Source organism: Lycorma delicatula, chromosome 9, assembly GCF_047948215.1.
Source record: "Lycorma delicatula isolate Av1 chromosome 9, ASM4794821v1, whole genome shotgun sequence".
In the NCBI taxonomy this organism is placed as follows: domain Eukaryota; kingdom Metazoa; phylum Arthropoda; class Insecta; order Hemiptera; family Fulgoridae; genus Lycorma; species Lycorma delicatula.
The window spans coordinates 83,856,417-83,883,966 of record NC_134463.1 but is presented as its reverse complement, the minus strand read 5'-3'; the positions used below and the strand labels follow the sequence as shown (position 1 = coordinate 83,883,966).

Genomic DNA, 27,550 nt, shown 5'->3' with positions numbered 1-27,550 from the left:
CTTACAGCGTTAATGTTTTCAGGCGTTCTCAAAGTCCGTTTTCGTCCTGTTGGTTTCATTTTTAAAGCAGACGTGTTCCTAAAATTCTTCACCCACAACAATATCGTATTCCTACTAGGAACAGACGCGTGTCGATTTAAATTGATATTTCTGTGAAATAAACGCTGTATTACAATAACCGAGTCATTTTTAAAATAGGCTTCAATCACAAACGCTCATTGTTCACCCAACCGCGACATACTGGCTACTGAAATAGCATGAATAGACCTGTCGATGTACAACACTCCCGCCTTTTCATAGACAGTGGTGCCAACATAACAATTACTACAAAATCGTCAGATTTATATGCCGGACCCTGTATTAATATCCTGTGTTAAAAAATAAAATTATTTTAATTATATTTTTACCAATATGTCTGGTGGAATCAATCTTTTTTGTAATTCGAGAGCTTCATTAATTTTGTTCTCAACGGTTAAATCGTACAATTTACAAACTTCTGGGGCTAATAGACATGCTAGAGCCATTATTCCACTTGTGCCACCTGTAAACAAAACAATGAAAATGATTTTAAAAATTGGTGTATTATGGGTATGGGGCTTATATACATACTAATCTATTCGCACCCAAAATTTCTAGCGCAAATTGCAATACCACGGTAAAAATCTCTAAAAAAAATCTAGAAACGAATTCGCAAACTTTTCAATAAAATATTTTTGAAAACAATCACTCAATATAAAAAAAGGTTTTTTTTACATTAAATAATCACGAAGAACATTTACAATAAAAAAATCCCTATCATATAACTGTAAATTGAAGCACCATAAAACTGTAGTCCTGCCAGAAGCACTGTACGGAACAGAATGTCTGTAGTTTTTCAGAACAAGAAATAGCAAAAGTAGAAAAAAAATTTCAAGAAAAATTTATGGACCAAAGTATGAAGATAGAATTTACAAACTTAAAAGTGAAAAAGAAATTGACAAATATATAGAAAAAATAGGAGACTTTATCCGGAAAAGAAGATTACAGTTTTATTTAAATTTAGACAGAATGAACAACCAAAGACTGACAAAACAAATATTTAATTTCTACATAAACAGAGCCACAAAGACCAAGTGATTTAAAGAAATAGAAACAGATCTAAAAAACATTAAAAATTTCTAAGGATCTGTGTAAAGATACAGATAAATTTAGAAAAGCGATTCTAGAATGCAAATTTCCAGAGAGAAAGAAAAAGAAGTGTGTAACTTGAATATTTGGACGAAAGAAAGGCGACAACAACAGAGAAAAATAATGCAAACCTTTTGGGAAAAGAGATAGAAGTCAAAACTATCGAAACGTGATCCGTAGTGTTCAGAACGAAAACAAAAATTAAACAAGAGTTTATATTTAAACAGAAAAAAATATCTGAAGAGAGATGATCTACTTTTATCCATCCGCTTCATAAAAAAGGTAAACAGAGGTAAATAATTACAAAGGAATTTAACTATTAAATTATAAAATTCTTTTCTGAAATCGTCAAACTGTAAGATATATTTCCTGTTATCTAATATATTATACCGTACGACTGATTTTAAACTTAAGATCTGTCCACAACTGGTGAATATCAAAGGTGGTTTTAGGAAGAGCAGATCTTGATTTCAAAAATCTTACGACTAAGTAGATAAAAATTGCTTAATTGAAACTTTAAAAGAGAGGGGTTTAAATTTCAAAATTATAAATCTAATTAAACGAACCTTGAAAAAGACACAAAAGTAGAATTCATGGGAGAAATTTCAAAATTGATACCGGTGTGAGACAAGACGATGGTTCTCGTCACTTCTATTTAAGTGTATTTTAGATAAAGTAATTTGTGAATGGTTAAAAAAGATTGATAACCTAAAAATTCACAAAGAAATCACGAGAAACTGAATAAAACATAAAGGAATTTCAACGGATTGTTTTGCGTTTGCAGATGACCCGGTGATGTTCGCTGATGACCTAAACAAAGCCTAAAAACAAATTGAAATTTTGATGAATTGATGAAGCTTTTCAACTGACCAAAAAACTTTACAATAAAAAATCGATTTCTTATAATACAAATTCAGACATTACAGCACGGTTATGAGACCTGAGGGTCTTTATGCGGCAGATCTTTAACATTAAATAATTAAGGAAGACTACAACAGAATATGAAAGAAATATTCTAAGAAAAATATTAGGCTCAAAGTATGAAAATAATAAAAATGTTTTAAAATCAAAACAAGAATAATGTTTTATTGTCATTGTAAGAGAATGAATAAAGAAATGTTAACGAGAAAGATTTTTAATTTTTGATAATCTCAAAAGTAAAAATAATTGATTTCTAAAGATAATAAATGATCACCAAGAGATTAAAAATAAAAGAAGAAGGAGGTTTAGACAGGCAAATTTTCAAAAGTAAAAAAAAAGGTACAAGAGCTTAAAAGATTTAAAGTGGCTCAAGAAGGCAGAATTACAGAAAAACATAAAGAAAAATGATGATCTACAGAAGTCAAAAAATTACAGTTTCAAAGGAAAAATAAAATTTGTTCACGCGGTCAAGAGATGGCCAGTTCAAAACAAAAACAAACAAAACAGTCTTTTAGAACATCTTAAGCTAAATTGTGTTATTTATAGATCTGATATTATCAAATATTTGACCAATTTTTCTAAAAGAGGCTAAAAGAAATGCATTAAATCTAAAAATAAATGAATCAAATGAAAATTTATTTCGTTTAGATTATAATAAGTATGAAATCGATAGAATAAAGTAGTATATTTATGAAAAAAAAGAGAAAGAGAAAATATATCAAGATATGATAAATTAACTTTCCTGAGCTACACTAGAATAAACCTCTCAAAGATGGCCAAACTTAGATATTAAACACCGGTGGCGAGATCAGTGGTACTCTTACTCTCTCTCACTCTCTCTCTATCTCTTCCTGAGCAGCCTCCAGAACTACCGTAAAATATTACTTCAGAGGATGATATGTATGAATGTAAATGAATTGTAGTCTTTTACAGTGTATTTAATTGAAACCCAACCACCGAAAGAACACCATAACCACCGTCTACTATTCAAGTCTGAATAAAAGTAACTGCTGCAAAGAACGAAGTTTATAATTTATAGATCCTAATGCTTCCACGTGTCATCTTATCAGATTTTAAAAAACCTTCTACTCAGTGTTTACTAATTCAGTTTAAAAATAACATTAAAAGGTCAGAAACAGAGAAAAGTTTTATTGCAAATTATTTGAACTATTTTACGATTTCTTTAAGTGATACATATCTATAAATGAAAGAACATGTCGTGAGTGATTTATAATAAACGCTCAGCAAATACTAGTGAAAATAAATTCATACAAGTTTGTATACACGTTCTTATTATGGTTTACCCACTAAGAAAGGAATTTTTTGAAATTCCTAGTATAAAGTGTTGAGAAATGGAGTAACAGTGAAATTTACAATTTTTTTTAATTTCTCGATAACAAATGAAAATATCAGCTTGATTTTTTTTTGTGAGTAATTTTCATGTAAATATCTAAAAACAAATTTCTAAATTTTTCTAAATTCGACCTTGAAAGGGGGATGAAGAAAGGTAAAAAAATTGAACAATGATAGCAAATTTTTCCCATTTCCGATTATACTAAAAGACATATTTACTAGATTAGGGCTTTCAAATACTCTTCAGATAAATATCTAAAGACCAATTCGGGTTTTTTTTAATCTCGATTTTTTTTTAACGGGTGCGCGGCGGTTCAACGAACATAGCTACTGTTACAGTACTACGACGCTACTGGCTCTGCTGCCTCCGGTTACTTAAACAAAATATATAAAATAAACATAATTAAAAGATATTAAAAAAGATGAGAAACAAAGTACGATCACCTATTAGTGTTTGTCACTAAGAACCGAGCAAAAAAACATTTTTATTCGCCCTAAGTTATTATTACTGTTCTTTCAATTATTAATTCATTTCTAGCAAAGTTATATTATCTCAACTTCTACTTACGCTAAGTTAATATAACTTATTTACCTCGGATTTTGGCATATATATTTTTTTAAATTATTAAAAAGTTAGTTTTCCGCCGTTTTGAATCTTACACTTGGTTTACAAAATTTATACTTATATATTTTAAGTATTTTAATAAACCTTACATTAGTGCGTTTGAACTAATTTTATAGCTTACACAGTTATTGCGCAATTATTACAAATTTTTTATTTTCGCAGCCATTTTGAGGTGAACCCCGACGGCCAATCGCGGCCATTTCTGTAATTTTGTAATCATCTAACGATGTTTAATCCGAAATCAAAATCAAAATCTGAAACAAAAAGTGTTCACACACAAACATACATATTGAATTCAATAACGAACTGTTCGTTCGTTGAAAATATTATCTAAGTCATTTGAAAAATTATACAACGGGATTACCCGAAAAATTTCTTCCAGACTTTTCATTGATAATTGGTTTTACCTAAAATCCTTCGTAGAATTTTATAAGAAATTTTTTAAGAAGAACTATAGATATTAAAACTCGGTCTGTAAATAAGGATAAAGAACATGATAAATTTTATATTCCCCCAAGAATCATGAAAATTAGCCGGTAGAAAGATTTAAACCTAGAATGATTTGTCTTCATGAAAGTATGTTCTAAAAACCTTATTTAAAACAAAGATAAATTGATGTCAGTTACGTCATTACGGTTAATTACTCATTGAACAAATATCCCGCAATATTGTTTCTTATATTTCGACTATTTAAATAAAAATTTAACAATAAAATTATTGAAAAAAAGACAATTTTTTAAATTAACTAAACTGTTTTAAATAATTAGCAGAAATATTTGTGTATAATCTTTTGCTTTATAATTTATTCTCGAATGAACCTTGATATAAAGAGAGCGAGAGTAAGGTGTCATCCAATATCCAAAGGAATATCAAAAGAAGGAAATTTAAAAATAACATTCTTACGTAATAATAATATTAACAATTTTTTTACTAAAAAGTTGATTTTAAAAATATATTATTAATTACTAAACAATTGTATGATATTTATATTATTTATTTCGGCTATCAAAAATGGCTAAAACATATAGATAATTACAGTTATTACCTACCACACAAACCCGCTTACCCATTTGTAATGTTGGTAATAAGTATCCCGCAGACGCGGCGGAAATGTCAAATTTTTTTCCTTTTGTTTCCAAGACTGTCATTCCAATTTTACGTATCTAAAAAAAGTAAAAAAAATAAAATAAAAAACTTCTTAATGTAAAACGATAAAATAAAAAAGCTGGCAATGTATTGCACTTTCCAGGCTATTAATAATAAAAACTTTTAAAATGTTATAGAGCAAAAAAACCAGACGACAAGTTTACGAGCCCTTTTTTTTTTCGCGGAAACAAGCTTGGCAAGAGTAGCTTATTTGGATATGCTGGATACATACATCTTTCCTCTACTGGAAGATTAACCACCAGAAAATTTTATTTGGCAACAAGATGATATGCCTCCTCAGTGGCATAACTCGGTACGGGATCAAACGAATTATGTTTTCCCTAACAGCCGCTCTGTAAGGTCCAAATGAAAGAACATGTTTGTGGTGGCCTCTAAGGTCATCCGATTTCACCCGATTTGATGACCTAATGTTATGTACCTCCGCTACCTACTCGTCTATCAGATTTAAAGAACAGGATTGAAACAGCTATCGCTTCCATTACTTCAGACACGCTGGTTAAAATAAAAGGCAAACTCCTCTATCGATTGGTTGACATGACAGAAAATTACTCAAATTGAACACTCATACGGAAAAACTGTAAGAATTATTCTTTCATTTTATTTGTAATTCATTTCTGTAAGTCAAAATTAATGGTATTAAATAAATTAAAATCCCCAATATTCTTTTCTGTACACTCTATAGTTTGAAAGTCTGGTTTCAACTAAGCATATGTCTGGATAACTGACATATGCTACTAAATTATCTTATGAAAAACTAAACGTTAAAATCAGCGGTGTACCATTAATAAATATATTTATGTTTACCATAACGGACACCTTAACTTTTAATGATAATTTTTTAAAACTGTTTTTTGACACAAAATGATTATTTCAAGATGACGGCTAACTATCCGCTCGAAATCTCTTTTTACTTTCCCGTCTAGATAGCGCTATAGCAGAATTATAGCTCTAGAAGGGACAGTATTATAATCGGTTCAATTTGGGAATGTGCGGTTTTTCACCAGATCTTGACGTTTTGACACCTAAGGAACCCAAAAAACCGGATGGGAATCTTCCGGATTATAATGCTCGTATTTACGTGTGTGTATTCCGTGTTGGCCTCTAAATCACCTTGTATCTCTAGAACTACTGGACCGATTTTGACCAAACTTAGTTAGATTACTTCTCGATATGAGCCATTGATGCCATTAAATTTTCAACTTAAAAAGTCAAGAGGGTGAGGATCTAGAGCAAGGTTATCCTCAGTATCTCGTGATTTCGCCTAATTAAGGTCATATTTTTCTTAGGTACATTTGTTAAATATTAAAAGACATTTGGAAAATCGCACCTCTACCACAAAAAGTGCTGTAAAGTACTGCCACGTTGTGACGTCACAGGTGAGCGGTAGAATTAAATAAATGAATAATATTTAACGTATAAAAATATAAGTCGGTTTAGCCGGGTCTCGAACTGTATCGCCCGGTTGACTCGGTAATCCTCGTAGCTAAACCAGTCTGCTGACCGTACAAGCGAAATTTATTTTATGTAAGTTGTGAAATTACGTTAGTTTAGTTAGTGCCGACTGTCACCGCTAGTACCACCACACCCGCGAATGAAATATGGTTACACACGCGCGCTTTAGTTAGAATAATTAAATTAAATAAACGAAGAATTATTATGTTTAAATAAAACTATAAACTTATTAAATTAAGTTGTGTGAGCGTGTGCGTGTGTGTGTAAGCCGTGCATCAGAAACAACCCACAGTTGTAGGACTTTCTCGGATCGCGGATTTAGCAGTGTGACGGGTAACTCGTATATGTTTAATATCAGCTTTTTTTATTTTAATTTAAACGATGACATATTTAAATCAGTACTTTTTAAAAATAAACCCATAATATATACAGCGCAACTGTATTGAAATATTTCATTAACCCCTTGCTGCTATCGTTATACTCTAAGACAGACAATTTTATGATTAGTATGCAATTCACAACACTTAAATATCGAACATTATATTAACTTGCAGAATCGCATTGCTTGAATAACTTGACGTTGAATAAATGCAAAAACGGATGTAGTGGTATAAATATATATATTATCTAATGCACTGGTAATGGAATAATGGTGGGAATGAAAAGGTGAGTGAACTGTAATAACAAAAATATGATGTGGACATCACATGACATTCTTGTACGCATATAAAATTACATATACACATTTATTGCTATACTTCATTTAAACTTATTTCATTTGATTGTGCGATACGATCCTCCAATTCTTTAATAAAGTGGACAGTTACGTGATTGGTGAAATATTAGTTTTTATTAACATCATTTATTTATACAATTATTAATTCATCAATCATACTTGAAATATTAGGTTAAATTAAAAGTCCCTTTATTACTCGTATTACTAGATCAGTATTATTCTTATCTTCATGAGTTGCTGATTAACAAAAGTTTCAGATTTCTGGTATGTTGTATAAATAAAAATTAATAATAATTAAACTATTCCGTTTAGTGAACTCCTGTATACTGGCTACGAATGTTAATTTCGACCTTACGTTGTAAAAAATTCAGTTTTTATTATTGTATTATTTGGTAAATATAAAAAATGAAAAAGAAACAATCACGTAGGAAAAAGAAAGATAACATGAAAAAATATATCTAAAAACAACGACAAGAAGATGAATATAAAGAGGAAGAAAATGTTAAGAACAAGGGAAGGATAAAAAAAAAACTAAGAGATGATAAATGTAAATAGGAAGAAAATGGTAAAACTAAAGAAAGAACAAAAACATTAAGAGAAGATGATAAAAATATAAATATAAAGATTAAGATGATGATAAATAGAAAGTGAAAAAAATTTTAAGACAAAGGAAAGAATAAAAAGATTAAGGCAGGATGATGAATATAAATAGAAAGAAAATTTGAAAACTAGAGAATTTGTACAAAAATTAAGATCAGAACTATATCAAACAAAAGAGTGATTAAATGATTGGCAACAAAAAACAAATAAACGAAATATTGATCAACTCAAATTTAGGGAGAATATTGTCCGACAATATCAGAGGAGTAATGATCTAAAAGATAAGAATTTTTTGCAATTTATTAAAGATCGAGCAAGTATGCCTCAGTTTGTTTGTTGTTATTCTGAGGGTCTATTTTTCAGTCACTATGTAGTTTACTTTAATCTAAATAAAATTAAACAGAAATTCCAGAATAATTAAACAAATTAAACTAGAAAATCAAAAAATAATACGACTCTAAATTATAATTTTCAATTAATATTAAATATCAGATGTTTTACCAAGTCTATTATATATACACATAAGTAATAATGCCTATTAAATTACATATACACATTTTAAAAGTACACAAAATTTTATTTCACTTATAACTTCTGATTTTTTTTCTTTTTTTTATATTATTATAATGGAATAATTATTTATTGTAAATTTTTTTTTACAATCATAATTATTAATAAATCAATATAATTAAATTAAAAAAAAAAAGTTAAAAAAAAGGAAATGAAGTCCGTTTCGAGCCGATGTGTCTTCCCTTGTAATATTCAAATATTTCATTAATTAAACTTTTATTTGGCTACAACTCTGGAACCAATGAAAATAAGTTCCACTTTATAATACATCGTTAAAAAGCTGTCAATGAGGGCTTATTACTACAGTTAAAAAAAAGGCCAAAATTCAAATTTTTTGAGATTTTGGCGATTTTTGGACAATTTTTGTGCAGTCGATTGCAACCAAAAGAGGAAATGCACAATTAGATGTTACGACAATCCTAAATCCGAAATTTCAACATCCTACGGCTAATCGCTTTTGAGTTATGCGAGATATGTAAATACGTACGTATAGATGTCAGTCAGAAACCAAACAAAATGGATTCAGGGATGGTCAAAATGGATATTTCCGTTGAAATCTGAAAACCGAAATTTTTCGCGATCACAATATTTCCTTTACTTCGTACAAGGAAGTAAAAAAGGCAGGATAATAATAAGGAAAATACATAGAAATTTCTACCCTTTTTAATAAAACAAATAAATTTCTAATGACTGTTATTTGTTGAAAAGTAAAATATAATTTATTTTGACCTTTTACAATACCTAATTACTTTTATCAGTTTGCCAATAAAAGTAAAACAAAATTAATTAAAATAATTTCTATCACTGTACTGAAACGTGCTTACTTGCTTTGAAGATTCCAAGCTCTGATACTCTGTGATGTTTTATTTTTTTAATTATATTCATATACGCATAACGTTCAATTATTTAATTTTAAAAAAAATCTGACAAAATTTCTTGTGTATCAAACGTTTAACACATATACTTTTTTTAATTTAAGTTAACTAATTTATGGAATTTTAATTTGGTATTCCTACTTAATGTAGATTTACGACTAAGGAAAAAACTGGCGAAATATTTTTTGTAGAGTGTGGCCCATTATGGGGCAGAGACATGGACTATTATGAGGGGAGAGGAGAGAAGATTGGAAGGCCTTTGAAATGTGGGTTTGGAGGAGGATGGAAAAGATCAGCTGGACGGAAAGAGTTCGGAATGAGGAGGTGCTTCGTAGTGTGGGAGAAGAGAGAGCGATTATTGAAATAATATAAAGAAGAAAACGCAGTTGTTTGGGACATTGGCTGAGACGTGACTGCCTGTTGATGAATAAGCAAGAGGGAGGAAAGCAAGAGGACGGAGACGAATGAAAATAATAGACAATATAAAACAGGAAGAAAGTTACCATAAAATGAAACGGATGGCACAGAATCGAAGGCGACCCTGCCTTTGGGCAGAACACTTAAAATTATTACTTAATGTGTTTTGAAACAATTCCCATTAACGTTTTATTTAATCGTTTTTAATTATTTTCAAAAATGTTACTTTATCATCATAACATTTATTATTTATTTAAAAAAATAATATGGACTTCGTCAATTCTACTTGTTTCAGTTAATTTTGTATTTTAGGACGAGAAACTTACCTGTTTATCTTGTCCTAAAATACGGTTTATCTTATCCTGTTCAGGTAGATACTGGAATAATTCCTTCCTTTTTATATCTAATCTCTTCAAATTTCTGAAAAAATCTATATATTATATTATTACTTATCGATCTGAATAGTACATTAGTTTATTGTTTTTATTTATAAATTGAATATCGGAAAATATTATGAAAAAAATAATAATTTTTCCTGAAAAACGACGCGTAAGAACTAATTGGTTAATAATTTTTAAAACAAAACCCTTTAAAAAATATTTAATTTTTCAAAGGAGAATAAAAAATATGTTATATTTGAGTTTAACAAAATTATCTAAAAAAAATCACAACAGTTGCTTCGGTACACATCTTCCTCAGATATTGAAAACAGAACACTAACTAAAAGTTATAATTGAGTTCGGATGATGTTTTAATACTCTTATGAATGAAGAAACTTATTATTACCTATTTTTCTTCTTGTTTAAACTTACTTGTTTATAGGAAAAAATACCGTGTGTTTGAAAATGAATATCGGGATTTTAAAGCTAAGAAATATTTCTCAACAATCAAGGAAATTGATTAATTATACAGGAAATGAAAGAGTAACTGAAATAATTTTAGCTGTGCGCAAGCGCGTAAACTGTTTCCTGTACTTTCTACTTCATTTATTTTCTTGATATTATTTCTCTGAGTTATTTAAATTTGTCTGTGGTTTTTATTACTTGTCGGTTGTTAAGGGTGATGTGATTCGGTTTATCCTTAGTGACGAGTGATAGTGATAGTGTTTATTCTTATTTCAATCTTTTCATTTAAACCCTCCAAAATATAGCAGGGAAAGTCGAATTTGCAATCTGACTTTCTCTACTATGTTTTGGAGGGTTTTTATTTCTCTTCTTGTTTCCTCGCGACCTTCTAAGAGCAAAGTAAGATTCCTCCGCGAATGCTAGATAATTCAATTTTACTTGTGTCACAATTTCTCTGGATTTAGAAAACATTCACCTAATTATCGATTTTTTCTAAGAAAAGAAAACTGATTTGTTCAAATCTTAAAAAAAGCTTTTATTTAACATTTTAAGAATACATCTTAGTTATTATACAAACAGTTTGAAGTACGTCATGAAGAATTACGTCATCACTTACCAATGAATATTTTAAACTGTAAAGTTTTCCATTAATCTTTTATATTCGGAGAATATTTTACGAAATTATTATAAATGAAGTACCAAACTTAAGTTTGGGTTATGTTCTAAATCTCATTTGTTAGACTCAATAAATACCCCTTACAGAACGAAATTTAGTTGCTATAAAAAATATATTACGTTGGTCATATTGTTTAAGTCTAAACAATCTTTATTTTTCCTGTTTAGCTTCAAGGAATTACCTTTCAGATATTACTTCAAAGGATGAATGAGGATGATATGTAAGAGTGTAAATGAAGTGTAGTGTTGCACAGTCTGTTCGACCATTCCTGAGATGTGTAGTTAATTTAAACCCAACCACCAAAGAACAAAGGTATACACGATCTAGTATTCAAATCCGTGTAAAAATAACTGACTTTACTAGTACTTGAACGCTGGAACTCTCGACTTCCGAATCAGCTGATTTTGGGAAGACGCGTTCACCACTAGACTAACCCGGTGGGTTAAGTCTTAACAATCTTCCACTAACAGTATTATCTGAATATATTTGATTTTACAATTACCCTCAAAGTTTAATCGAGTGGTAATAATCATTCAGATTGGACCAGCGGTTCCTTAGTTTAAAAAAAAACACTGATAAAGCAATACTAATGTATTTTTAAGAAAAAAAAACATGGTAACCATTTTTCGAAATTAGAAACGGTAAATTTCTATACATATTTATTTAATATTAAATCTCCGTTTAAAAAAATATTCCCTCCCCTACCTTAATCTACACCATACAAAAGAGGCAATCGTCTCAGCTTCTCCATGCAATATTTTTCGTTAAGAGAACGCACCTCTCCCTCCATCAAACTAGATTCTCATCACACAATTCCAGATTGAAAAGTTCTAATACCGATAGGCCCCCAGACGAAAACTGAAGGGGAACTGTACCGGGAGAAAGACATAATATTTTTGTAGTTCTCCCACGGACAATCCCGTGTAACATTAAAGATCAATTATCTAAAAAGATCGAAACGGAATAAAAATGTGCCCATTTTTTAAAACAAAAAAAAATCCAATATATTTACCAGTCAATAAAAATACAGTACCTGCCAACTAATAAGAAAAATCAATTAGCAAGGGACTAATGTACTCTGGAAAATGTTAGGGGAATAAGTCTTCCCCCGATATATTCCATTCCATTAAGAAAAAAAAAACAAATTACAATTTTATTAAAATGTGATAATCAGTTTTTGTGCATTGATTTCTTTCTATTAAATAAAAAATAAAATAGAAATAAGAAAGTAAACATAAAATTAAGAAGCATTTCAAAATCTCCGTTTTATGTGAACTATTTTTTATTTATTTTTAATATTATGAGAACAAGTACATCCAATATTCTTTGTTTTCCCAACGAGTTTTCCAGCTAGGCTAGGTCTGGGTGAGTGTGTGTGTGCGTGCGTGTGTGTGTATAGGCAAATTCAATTACCGCAACCGGCTTGCCAGGCCTGATGTAGCTGCAATGTACTTGTAAATGTACCGGCAAACATGTAGCCCGGAATAGACTCAGGTTGACCACTCCTGAGAAGTGTGGGGTTAATTGAAACCCAACCACAAAATATCACCGGTATCCAAAGTCTAGAATTCAAATCCATATAAAAGCAACTACTTTTACAAGGACTCGAATCTTAGAACTTTCGACTTCGAAAATTAGCTGGTTTTGTGAGGACACGTTTAACCACTCGACTAATTCGACGGGTTAAGCCCATCTGTTATTATGTAGATAACATTTATGTCTTTGTTTTTGGCCATCAGGACCACCGTTAGGTACTGCGTCAGAGGATGAGATGGAATGACAATTTTGAAGCGTGTGAAAAAGTCATACCTGACCGGGATTCAAACCAGGGACCTCCGGATGAAATGCCAAGACGCTACCACTTGTAGATAGATAATATCTAGGTCTAAGTGTAAATATAAACATATTAAGTAATTTTTCTTTCTTTATGTATGTAAATGAATGTTACAAAATAAATACAATATAACTAATAAATTATTAATTAGAATGCAATGATGAGTTAATCAACGTATAATTGACAAATACAACTAATATGTAAATGTTTGTACATAATTTTTTTATTTTTTATTTATGATTATTACCAATTTAAAATTTATTACCTTATACTACTTACATTAATCTCGGATAAAACAGTATAATTTATATTATTATTCGCTGTTGATTTCATACTTCTTTCTTCCTTATTTGGTACAATATATATTCACTCTTTCCTTGACAAAAAATATATATATGTAGAGACACAACGTCTTTTTCCTTTGTTTCCAACAACCGCAAAAACTACTGAAACTGTCATTACGAAATTTTAATTGCAGCTTTCTTATGAACCCCGGATTATTTACCACAGTTCAAATCTCATCAATCTCACAACTACATAAATCATACATTTTTTTTCCTAACAAGTACGTTGCAATCTGTTTCAACTAGTAACAATAAGCAACTTACTCCTATGAACCATGAGATCAGGATGATACGTGTGACATGTAAATGAGGTGTAGTTTTGTTTAGATTCAGGCAGACCACTCCTGAGGAGTATGGTAAATTGAATCCCCACCATCAAAGTACACCGGTATCCACTGTCTAGTATTCAAATCCGTATAAAAGCAACTAGCTTTTACTAGGATTTGAACCTCGAAACCTTCGACTTCAAAAATCAGCCATTAAACAATTGATTTCCGATGAAAGGTTAACCACTAGACTAAACCGGTAGGTTAAAAAAATTACTTCATTAAAAAAAAACCTAGAACTTCTTTTAATAAATTTAATACATAGTTTATATCGATAGATGTTGACTATATCGATCATTGTCTACGTCATTATAGAATTCTTCAGAAGTTATTATGTGATTTACTAAATTTAATGTAATTAATTATAAAAGGTAATTTTGTGTTATCGCAACATAGATAAAACAAAATTAATTTGATAATAAAATAAAAAAGGATTGATGACCATTTTACATATTTAACAACTGAAAAGTTATTCGTCAATTTGTGAATAGCGTGTTCAAAAACCGTTCACAAAAGAGTAATAGTATCAGAACACGATTCTTCAGTGAACCGTGCTATCAGCTAGCTCATGAAGATTTTTCATGATGATCGTTTTTATCTCAGTTGACTTCCCATCCCGAAGCCTAAGTTAAGAAGCTTCACTTCAAAAACAATTTGCAATTTCTGAAGTTCTGTACGCGTATAGCACGGGAGAAACCGCGATATTAGTTATTAATAAATTTACAGAATAAACGACACAACACCAAAATATTAACAAAATGACATATTCGGCTTTCGCTCAATCTACATTCCAAAAACTGGATCAGAGCATGGGGCTGAGCAGGATACCCACTTTAACAAAATAAATACTGCCCAAAAACAAATATAAGATCCACATTTAGTAGGTCAAGACGTAACTAAATATTGAACTTTTTGATGAATTCAAAGTTTGACTGGGTATATAAATAGAAAATTCATACTCCTATACAGTTTCCCTATACAATTTACATATATTTTTCAAATAGGCTATCTCGTACTGATTTGACATTATACTTTCTTTTTCCTGTTTAGCCTCCGGTAATTACCTTTTAGATAATACTTCAGAGGATGATATGTATGAGTGTAAATGAAGTGTAGTCTTGTACAGGTCTCAGTTCGACCAATCCTGAGATGTGTGGTTAATTGAAACCCAACCAACAAAGAACACCGGTATCCACGATCTAGTATTCAAATCCGTGTAAAAATAACTGACTACTAGGATTTAAACGCTGGAACTCTCGACTTCCAAATCAGCTGATTTAGGAAGACACGTTCACCACTAGACCAACCCGGTGGGCTTGACGTTATACTGGGTTTTGGAAGCCATACATTATTTTTTTTAGCTAAAGGTTTTGTTAATGTACGTTAGTTATCGAAATTTAATTGGAAGTTAGGATTTTTTATTTTATTATACAGAGCGTTCCATAATGTTCTAAGGAGTTACAAAAATTCAGCACAGAAAAAGTATTTCACTTACCTAAATGGAAGTTGTACGAGGTGATGCAGGGACTCAAACAGTTTTTTTTAAATCTATAAATGTTAATATATGATCCTCTGGTGACAAGGCACACATCAACACGAAAGCCTAGCTCTTGCCAAACTCGTTCTAACATGTCATTTTCGATAAGAGTTGATTGCATTGCTTATGCGATCCTTTAGATCAGCGATATCGTGCGGCATTGGTGGGATAAACACCGTATCTTTCACGTAATCCCAGAGAAAGAAATCACATGGCGTGAGGTCTGGTGATCTTGGTGGCCACAGCATAATGTGTTGTCTTCTTCAGACGCACGTCCTATCCAGCGCCGAGGTAATGTTGTGTTAAGGTACTGTCGAACCTCGTAATGAAAACGGGCAGCACAACCATCTTGCTGGAAAATGAAGTCATTGAGTAGCTGAGGCATAAGCCATAATTGTAACATATCCAGGTATATCGTGCCGGTTACTGTCGTTTCCATAAAAAAGAACACTGCCTCACGAAAGATCGCACAAAAAAAGTTTACTTTCGGAGAATCCCGAATGTGTTCCACATAAGCGTGTGGGTTTTCAGTTCCCCAAACTCGCACGTTATGACGGTTTACTTTGCCGCTAATTTGGAAAGTAGCTTCATCGCTGAAAATTATCTTGTTTAGAAAACCTTCATCTAACAACATCTTTTCCTGTAACTGTAAACAAAAATCGAGCCTACGTGTTTTATCCCCATCAGAAAGACGCTGGATTAATTGAAGACGGTACGGATTGCATAATAAACGTTTACGAAGAACTCTCCACAGTGTTGTTTTCGGAATTCCTAATTCTCTGCCTGCAGCCGCGGTCGATTTTGACGGGCTGTGAATGAAACTTGCATGCATACATTCGACATTGACTTCTGAGGTTGATTTTCGCTTGCACAAGCAACCGGTCTCACTGAATTGTTTATACCGTGCACGAATTGAATTGTCACTTGGTGGCTCCTTATGAAATTTCAATCGAAACGCACGTTGCACGTTGTCAACTGACGTTGACAAGTGAAATTCTAACACACAAACGACTTCTCGCTTCCCGTGGCGGCTTTTTTTTCTACAGTCGACGCCTAGCGAGCAAATGGTTTACTAACTGCCTAGTATACATGGAAAAAAAACTATTTGAAGTACTCTTTCGTACAGTACTTGTTTTATTCTTATGAGCGAAATAGTTTTTTGTTAATGAATTTTCGAAACTCCGAAGAACATTATGAAACGCCCTGTATATTTTTTAAAGATTTATCTATCACTAAACTTTGTGTTTATTTTTAATTATACGGGTTGATTCAAGTTTTCAAAGTAAAAAAACGGGATAATTTCAATAATTTTTTTTTTACCTTACACATTAAGGGAGAATTAAAAGCCTGCTGTTAAATATTATTTCAATAATATTTCTTTTTTTAAATTGTTTTATTGTATGACTAAGGAATGTCATTCAAAATACGAGTCAATCTCTCGTTAGATGATTCTATAGCCAAAAATAAGAAGAAAAGTTCATAAAAAAATATAGCACAGAAAACGGTTCGTTAGCGAGTTTCGGCTTGCGAAACATTGCTTTCTATTCTCTCTGTGAAACTAAACCGTACAAAAATTCTTGGGGTACAAATCGAGGGGGTAAATTAATGCTTTCTTATGGTTTTTGATATAATAAATTGAATAAAAGTGGTCATCTCACTTAGGTTTCAAGAAAAACGGGGTAAAACACGAAAACAGTTTGGTCAGAAAATACACTTTTTTGGGTGTGAAATAAAATAACTTCGATAATTTATCAATCAATAAATAAAAATTTCTAGTTAACTTTGAAGAGAATCTAATTCTGAGAAAATTTATGTAAATACAGTTTGTTAAAATATAAGAAAAATTTGAGAAGTTCGAATTAGAAACAAAACACACAAACTGGATCGGAAAAGTGATACAATTTTAAAAAGAATAATTTGCAAACAAATGTAAAAATCATTAAAAACAATTTGTAACACATCCTTCTTAAACATATTAAACATTTTAATTTTTTCATAGGTTGGCAATAACAGCTGATCAACAAGTAAATTTAGTATTTAGCATTTGAATATTCATTTCTGTGGTGTTTGTGCTGTTATTGTTCGGACGGTCATTCACAACGAATGATACCACAAATTTGTTTTCATTTGGAGAGTTGACGGGCCGCCGTTGTTAATTTATGGTAAAATAAATAAAAATGGATTGCCTGTTGTGCGTGAATTCCGGGAAACTTATCCAGATTAAAGAGTACTGGATCGTAAAATATTTGTGGTTTTGGAGAAGAGAGTTTGAGAAACGGGTATGCTTAAACCACAACGATTCGATACCGGTCGTGAACGTTTTGTGTGAAATTTCAACCATGAAGAAGCAATATTGAAAGCAGTACAAGTATATCCCACCTCAAGCACCAGAAGGATGAAATATTGCTTTCAATTTTCGCAGACTAACTAGAAAAAAAATACAATATAATACGCAATATTAATTTCAAATCGTTTGATTTACGATCAACATTTACTTACGTCAGAATCTTTCACTCCACATATGTTAGGATGTTCAGCAAGTTTTGATAGTAACTTGTAACTCATATTAATACCAGATACGTTGGGATTGTTATAAATTATAACTGGTATAGGAATTTTATTAGCAAGTGTTACATAATGATTGGCTATTACGTCGTCCTGTAAAACAAAAGAAAATCAATTTTAATTAAAAAGAAAATAAAGAACATTCAAAAAATTAATGAAAATATTAAAATGTTTTTTTTCTCCAAAACTACCGTTAGGTATTACTTCAGAGGATGAGACGATAATTTTTTTTAGCATGTTAAAATACTATACCTGACCGGGATTCGAATCCGGGATTTCCAGATGAAAGGTCGAGACGCTACCACTCGCGCCACGGAGACCGGAAAAAATTTATTAAACATTTTATTTGTAATCATTATAAATAAAAGTATTCAACTAATAGATTATTCATTTATATTCAAAAATAATTTTTTTTCCATAACTGTAGGACGGAATAATGGTTTTATTAGGGTAAAAAAAAACATCGCTTTTTTTCTCCGCGGGTAGGTCTTCAAGGACCACATAAATATAATTTCATGCTTTCTTTCCTTTTTCTTTCAGACGTCCTTCATTTTTTCAAACTTTGTAGCTCTTATTTCTACAGTCCATTCTCCTTTGTTGAGTTTTTCTTTACATCTGCAAGAACCTTAAAATCTAACATTTTCTTTCTGTATTTTTTTCGATGTAGAACATCACTTTTTGTATCGTTAAAATTTTTAAGCTCTTCTTTCATCTGTTTAGCATAGGCACCTCGACTTTATAATTCCAGAGTTTATTGAAGATCTATTTGTTTAGGCTTGAGATTGGTAAATTCGGGCCACGAGTCTATAGAATTTTAGGCGTCGGTTTCTTAATTTTACTTCCAAGTCTTTAATTTTATCGAATATTTACTTGATCTCAGTCTGTGGCGTTGTGTTCTTCTTGGACCATAAATCTTTCTTAAAATGCATCTTTCTATCTCGAATTAATGTTCTATTTCAGTTATACGAGTATTTGCTGCCGTACAAGATGACTGGTCTTACAACTGTGCTATAATGCCTTAGTTTGTATTTATAGAATGTTGTTTTTTGTTTTTTTTTTACTGTAAAAGTTTTGTTGTTCTAATTTTTTTTTTTTTTAAATTAAAATCACTGATTACCTGTTTCATTTCTACTAATTATTTCTCCTAGATATTTAAAATGGTCCATAATCTTAATCTGGTCTTACTTTTAATTTCTCATGTCTTTTTTTGGATATTTATTGGCATTTTATTATAAACTGAAATTTATTAAAACGAATTTTTTGTGAGCATTGAACATGATCCCATAATATATCTTTTGTGAAATTATATCAAGCATAATTTTGACGCTGAAAAAAATAATCAACCCATAATAGCTCAGAATTGTTAAAAAATCAACAAATCGTTACCAATCACACAGTAAGGTACCTTTTTGATAACGGCCAATCTCATATTTATAACCTAAAGCGGATTTTTCAATGGCTAATTAATTTATAAATTAAACAAACTTTTTTAACTAAATAAACAAATCTATATTAGACTCTAGGAATAAAAGAGCAACCACGGGTACTTACAACATATGAACAAAGAAATACAGAACCTAGCGATCCAAGAACAAGAAATGAAAGTTAGAAAGCTATTCAGGCAAAATATATACGAATTTAAGATTGGATTGCATTGAATTTCATTGCAGATTCTTTTTTAAAGATTACATGCCTCTAATCAATACTTATATAACTCTATAATACTAAGTTCTAAGACTGGGGTTACACGATAGATTTGTTATCGGTAGAAAATTTAGTTTTCTATAAAGATATCAAGTTGAATCTAGGTAATGGGTGTTTTTTTTTTTTTTAGTGTTATAGAACTTTGAATTGAAATAATGACATAAAAAAGTAAGATTGAAGCCAATTTTGTTTTATCTGAAAGATAAGTTTCTGACATTTAATTTTTAGGTAATTACCTATCAGATAATACTTCAGAGGACGATATGTACGAGTGTAAATGAAGTATAGTAGTCATGTACAGTGTCAGTTCGACCACTCCTGAGATGTGTGGTTACTTGAAACCCAACCACCAAAGAACACCGGTATCCACGATCTAGTATTCAAATCCGTGTAAAAATAACTGACTTTACTAGGACTTAAACGCTGGAACTCTCGACTTCCAAATCAGATGATTTGGGAAGACGCGTTCACCACTAGACCAACCCGGTGGGTTAATACATTCTAACTAAATAGTCCTTAATACATCTAGCAATTTGAAAACTGACCCGTTAATACTTCACATAAAGTAAAATGTATATATGTTGGGAAAATGTAGATGAAAAGCCTAAAAGAGGGTGGTGAAGTTGTTTTGCTAAATGTTTAATTACGTAAGGAATAATATACTTAACATATTAAACCAATAAGCTATAAAAAAAAAACAGCACAACACGTTTCATGTATTAACAGTACAACACGTATTCACGTATCAGTATTTCTAATCGACTAAATTGTTTACTTGATAAAGAATCGATTGTGTAAAAATCGATAGTGAAGAACAATGGATTGTGTAAATCCGGCAAAATAGAATAATAATTTGTTTGATTTGAAAAGTCAGTTTTACTGAAAGATCTGTTCAATAATATTTTTTCAATTTTCCGATTTTCTTTGTTTGTCATTCACCATTATTTAATCTGAATTCAACTTTTAAGTGCTTCATTTCTATGTTTCATATTGTGAATTTGTGTATTTTTGACGCAGTCTATTCAATAACAAGCTGGTTGTTGCAAGAAATTGAAAAGTTCAACCGATTAAAATAATTATTTAACTATATTTAGTTAAAATTATTAAATAGGTGGTAAATACTAACTGTCATTTTGTTTTTGAAATAGAAAGGTGTCAATACAAGAACTGCATCAGCTCCTGCTGCCGCCATCGCTTGTGACATTTCATAAGACTGCTTCGTTGCTGTAAAAAATAATAATAATAATTATTAAACTTTTATGATAGTAAAAAGTTATAATTATTGATAAATACTTAAATATCAATAATTTTATAGTATTAATAAAAAATTTTTTTATGAAATTTTATTGCTGTAATTACCAAATTTAGATTTATATTTCAGCAGGCAAGATATAAAAAAGTTAGATAAGAAGAATATAAGTTTAAACTTTTAAATACACTTTAATATATTGATAAACTTTATTGTAGCGATATTAAAATTTATAAACTGCTTCACAATTCAAAACTGATGGAACTAGGAGATAGAGGTAACGCTCCTAGTTGTTCACAGATAATGTCACATGTCCTAATGTTCACAGATACAAAATTACTACTTTATGGTGAGTTTTAAATTTTTTCCGCTGTTTAGAATCTACCATGTCGAATCAAACGTTTTTTTTTAAATAGCAAGATAAAAATGTGATACGTAATTTTAATGTAAAATTTTACAAAATAACGATGACGAAAACTGTCTCTCAATAAGTACCTTCTTTTTTAAGTTGTAAGCAATCAAGTTTCTAGAAATAGAAAAATCTATTCTAGTAATAATAAAATAGGTAAAAAGCTCCTTTGTAATTGTATTTCCTATTACTTTTCGAATTAACGTCCACTAATAACAACTTTCGCATTGATAAATAACACGAATAATAGTAATGCCCAATAAATTATAATTTGCAACATTACTATACATTAAATGGCTAGGTCAACCGTCAGCCGATATTGTTTACTTAAATTATCACAATATTTCGTTTCAAAATTTTGTTAAATGTTTTCAGTGCTAAATTACTTGAGTAATTTGTCCATCTTACTAGTATATTACATGTCCACCTTACTATTTAAAAAAAATACATATTAATCAATACGGTGAATACAAGATCGCAGACAAAACTTTCAAACATATAATAAATTAGTCCTTTTATAACTATCTAGATCCGCACTTGTTTATAACAACTAGAATCGCTCAGTTTTGAATAATGAAGCCGCCGTTTATATTCTTTGATATTACTCTACATATGTACAATTCGGTACCTAATTGAATATACAATGGCAATAATTTAAAGAAACTGGACGCTTTCACTAAAAATTAATACTGTTAGTTATAGAAAAGTTAGGTATGTAAAGTTATTATATTGTTAGTAAAATAACAACATAAAAAATAAACGAATGGTTAAGTGAGAAGGAAGTAAAAGCCAAAATACGAGTAGCTAGCGAAGATTTCCAAGGAAAACTCGTAAACTTATAAAGATATATATGTTTAAAGAGAAGTTTTGTATGAAAATAAAACACGGAAACTAAGATAAGGTGGCAAAGAAAGGAAACAGCAGTATTTTAGTATTTGGACACAACGTAAAATTTTCGTCCGCTGTGCTAAATTTGAATCTTTTATTGTCCACACATTGTTTTTTCTTACTTTCTTATTACCACGTTATAATTGTGTTATTATTATCTTTTACTCTAATTATGTACTAATCTCCAACCTCAATCTCTTGTTGAGAACATGCAAGAAGAAGAGGCAGGAAAAGGATTAGTTTGTAAATGAAAAAAAGAAAGAATTTAGTAAGAGAAAAAACGTTAAGGCAAAGAAAAAGATGATTGTAAGAAACGTGAAAAAGTTTTTAATAATCGGGATTTTCCATTTGAGCTATTTAATCCTCTTTAGGTAAATACATTCCTAATAAAGTATGTGGCAATCATTACATAACTATTTAATAGATAAACATAAAAAATGACATTCTTCAATCCATATTACAGATCACCCAACATCAACAATTATCGACAGATTTCACTACTAGTAAGTTACATACAAAATTTTCTCGAAAACCTTGCTAAACAGACTTGAACCCTAGATCGGATAGAAAGTATAAAATATCAAGGAGAATTCAGGAAGGGCAGATCATACCCAGATCAAATCCTGTGCCTGAAACCCATCCTGAAATTCATTAAAAGCGGAACCAAACAGCATTTATTATATCTGTAGACTACAAAAAAATCTTACGACTTTGTAGACAGAGAAACATTGCTATAAACTATGAAAGAATACGAGGTAGATAACAAAATAGTAAAACGCACAGGACTAACCCTCATAAACACAATATTAAAAGATAAATTAAGAGGACATCTCTGCTTTTCAACCTCTCCTCTGACAAGACAAGTCTCTGCTCTGCTTTTCACCCTCATCCTGGACGAAATACTGGGAAGAAAATGAAAAAGTATCAGGATAGGGACAAAAAAACAACGGAATCCGAATTAGATGTGTATGACCTGGATTTACTAGTAGAAAGAGAGGAAGAAACTATTCAACTAGATACTGGATACCGCTGTTTTTTGGTGGTTGGGTTTCAATTAACCACACTGTACAAGACTACACTTCAACTACATTCATACTTATCATCATTCATCCTCTGACATAATACCTTACCTTGGCGGAGGATCTAAAACAAATGGTTAAGTTTTAGGTCTTTACCCAAATAATAGTAAGAACTTTAAACGAATTTGATATTTCACTTAATAAGAAAGTTATAGCGATATTGGTTTTTTAAAAAAGTCCCCACACTTCCAGCGCCATGATCCGATTTTGCTCATTAACGAACTCGACCGAGAATTTGGGTCGTTATATATTTTGTATCAATTTGAAAGTGATTGGCGCAAAATTACGGCAGTTATCGTGTCCACAAGCCTCCTTTGAAAAATCAGAAATAACGCCAGCCATCAAAGACTATCCCAAAAAAACAAATTAGTGTAGAATACGGAAATTTAAAAAACTATGTCTATTTTCAAATATCTATGGGAAACATTAAAATACAACATTACGGAAAAAGCGGCAATCTAAGAGAGAAGAGAAAAATGAGTAATTAACGTTTCCTGAAAAAAGATATGTACTCAGACAAGAAATACATGAATCTGAGTTTGATACAGTAACAAAGGAAAAGAATCGCATTAAATTGAAATGGTCGAAGAGAGAAAGAATGAAAGAATATTGGGAGAAAAGAAAAAAATCCCTTTCGGCACGGCAGAAGGCGGAGGTAGATTTCACCGGTGCTATGGAGGGGATAAGAAAGATGTCCACCTTACAGTTAAGAAAAACTTTAAATTTACTCAATACGACAATGGTCATCTTCTTACAATTCTAGCAACATTTTAGTCATCCCTTGTCGTAAGGGTTGGTCATATCAAAAATTGTTTCAGACAAAGGTTTTAAGTAATGTTTAGAGAACTAACAACCAATTTAAACCGATTCGATAATGTGTCCATTAAGGGAGGTATGATGTTTTTGTTTTCAAAACCCCAATTTTTCCAACTCCTAGGCCAATGGTTGGTGATATCAAAAAAACCTTATTTATATAAGTTTTAGGCCCTTATCCAAAGAATAGTAAGAACTTTAAAAGAATGTGATATTTTACTTAATAAAAATGTTATAGCGATATTTTGTTTTTTTCGAAAAAGTCCCCACATTTCCACCCCCATGGTCCGATTTTGCTCGATAACGAACTCGACCGAGAATTTGGTTCGTTATATATTTTGTATCATTTTGAAAGTGATTGGCGCAAAATTACGACAGTTATCGTGTCCACAAGAAAGTGGAATATATAATATATAAATGAATAAATGGATAAAATTTGTACATAAAGAGATTCAAAACGTTAAAGTATTAAAAGGAACAGATACCGGATCTGATCATTATTTATTTAAAATCAAAATAAAATTTACACCTACAATACGGAAATTAAACAAAAAGAATAAACCAAAAAGGGAATACGATTCTAGCGGATAAATTGGAAATTATAATTATAAAAATTTAACTGAAATTCTTGTAGAATCTGATTTGGATAAAATTATTCCAAAATTAAAAGATATCGCAAAAAAGGTTTCAGCTATAAATCCTAGGAAAAAACACCAGTGGTGGAACGAAAATTGCGAAACCCACCGGCTTGGTCTACTGGTGAACGCGTCTTCCCAAATCAGCTGATTTGGAAGTCGAGAGTTCCAGCGTTCAAGTCCTAGTAAAGCCAGTTACTTTTACACGGATTTGAATACTAGATCGTGGATACCGGTGTTCTTTGGTGGTTGGGTTTCAATTAACCACACATCTCAGGAATGGTCGAACTGAGAATGTACAAGACTACACTTCATTTACACTCATACATATCATCCTCATTCATCCTCTGAAGAATTATCTAAACGGTAGTTACCGGAGGCTAGACAGGAAAAAAGAGAGGGGGGAACGAAAATTGCGATAAAGCCGTAACAGATAGGCATAATGCTTGATAGAAATTTCAAAGCGATAAATCTGATGAATCTTATTGTAATCTTATTAATCAACGAAAAACCGGAGAGAAAATTATTCGTAATGTAAAGAGAGAAAATAAAAATAATTTAGAGACTAAAATAATTTCATACAAAGCCGCAAAATGCAGTAAATTTATCGAGCAAACAGCTTCTACATCACAACACATAGTTTGTTATAAAAGTATTTTATTATAACATACTATAGACTGTCTTTGTCAGGGAATTCCCCATAGTAGCTCTCAATCACTCATAATTAGTTGTTTATTTTAATGGTTCAGACAGATATATACAACAGCATTGATTTTTATTCTCTACTTAATGTAAATTACAGGTTTTTAAAAAAGTCATTGCAGAAAAAATAAAACTTTTTATTCAACTAGATCTTATTTTTTTTTTTTTTCAATCACAATACAATTACGTGATAATGTAATAAATCTACATTTAATACATTGTCTAAATATGGAACATGAATATCTTTATGTAGGAATATAAAGATTTTGAGTGATTAATTTCATTTAAATTTGATTGTGTAAGATAATTTATTTTTATTCAAACACATTTACAGTGGATCGATGTTATGATGTTTAAGTACAGTCTAATTAATATTAATTAGAATCTGTAAACAATAAATTATCAGGTTTTGATAGAGTTGTCTTCATAAATTTTCATTACAAGTTTTCTAATGTCTTTTATAATCCTTTTCAGATCATGTAGCTATTAAACTGGCTATGTAAGGCGTCAGTTTTAAAACGCTGTTACAAAATCATTTTATATGGCATCTAAGTCGGTTATTTTGTTTTGTATTCACAAAGGAATAAGTTTTATTACACAATTTGAACGCGTTTATATGATATAAAATGTTTTATTTAGACTAGAAAGAATATGACCATTTTTTTCTCAGAAATGTGCTTGTATATGTGTGTGTGTGACTTATGTAATAATTGATATGAGGGTTCCGGATTTATTTATTATTTACAAAAATAGCTTATTATATTAGCAACACATCGATGTATTGAAACACATAATAAATTATGTTATACGGCACACACACAAAAAAAAAGGAATTTGTGGTCATAAATACGTCACTTTTACTTGAGGTCTATAAATATCTTTTCTGACAAATGATATCGGTAAACATGTAACACATAACGATTCGTAATGAATAACAGTATACAGTAAAAATGTTTTTTTGTCAATCTGAATAGCCTTTTGAATGGTGGGAATTTTTATAAAAAGTAGTTTTCTGAATCTACTTTCATTTATACTAACATATGTTACTAATCTGTGATTTATGACACGGGTTTTTCATCATATTTTGCCCAATTTTCAACCGATTTGCTTGAAAGTATTATTTTTAAAATCAGCAAACTATGTTTCATAAACACAAAGCAAAAAAAAAAAAATTCGCTAATAAAAAACGCGGTAGAAATGCGCAAAAAAATTCTGCAATTAAATTATCGTAATTTTTGTACTGTTTCAATTTTGTTGTTGTTACAAGCATAAAAATATCCAATCGTAGCGGTTTTTTTTGGTCAAAATCTCTTTAATATACTGTAATTTTTTGAAATTTTTTCACAGGGAGGTAGCATAGGACTATGAAGGGAGGCAGGCAATCAGATACCCACATATTTTCGCGGAGCGCTAATCAACTGCGGATCATTGTAATGGTAAAAGGTTTTAAACTATTCTTTGTTTATTTAGAAATTATATTTCTATATTTATATTTATCTGCATCTACTGATTTATATTTATTAATATTTTAAAGAAAACATACCATCATATAAACCTTTTTTTTTTATATATGATACGCTACTTGAATATAAATGATTAAATTGCACATCTAAAAATGATATACGTTTTACTGTAATACTTTTGTACGGAAAACATAACTTTTTACGATATCTATGGTATACTTGAAGTCTTCATTCCAAGAAAATTCATGTAAAGAATTTGATTTAACGCTAATAAATTGAAAACACTAATACCATTATCGTTTTGAATTTTACATACGAACAATTTAAAATTACTATTTTGTTTTATATGAAAAATAATTTTTATTTTGATGAATAAACATCAATTGTAACTATATTGATTGCTGTTTTTGCAAATAATGAAATATCATTGGGGTTTGTACTATCATTCAATATATTGCTTGGATATATTTTATATTACTATATATATGTAAAATTTTAGTAGCGGTTTGTAATCTTTATCTTTTAACTGATTAATTAGTGATCAAAATATATTTTTTCAATTTATTTTAGAAAAAGTAATTTTAGAAATTTGATTACA

General features: G+C 30.4%; 1 protein-coding gene across 1 annotated transcript in view; it reads right to left on the bottom strand.

The window, feature by feature from the left end:
- LOC142329826 (4-hydroxy-2-oxoglutarate aldolase, mitochondrial-like) overlaps positions 1 to 27,550 on the bottom strand; it is a 47,035-nt gene that overhangs the window by 5,690 nt on the left and 13,795 nt on the right. The window contains exons 3-6 of the mRNA XM_075374680.1: positions 20,841 to 20,938; positions 17,945 to 18,103; positions 5,133 to 5,229; positions 408 to 541 (exon numbers count right to left, since the gene is read on the bottom strand). Of these exons, the coding sequence (XP_075230795.1) occupies positions 408 to 541; positions 5,133 to 5,229; positions 17,945 to 18,103; positions 20,841 to 20,938 (488 nt within the window). The remainder of the gene's footprint in view (positions 1 to 407; positions 542 to 5,132; positions 5,230 to 17,944; positions 18,104 to 20,840; positions 20,939 to 27,550) is intronic.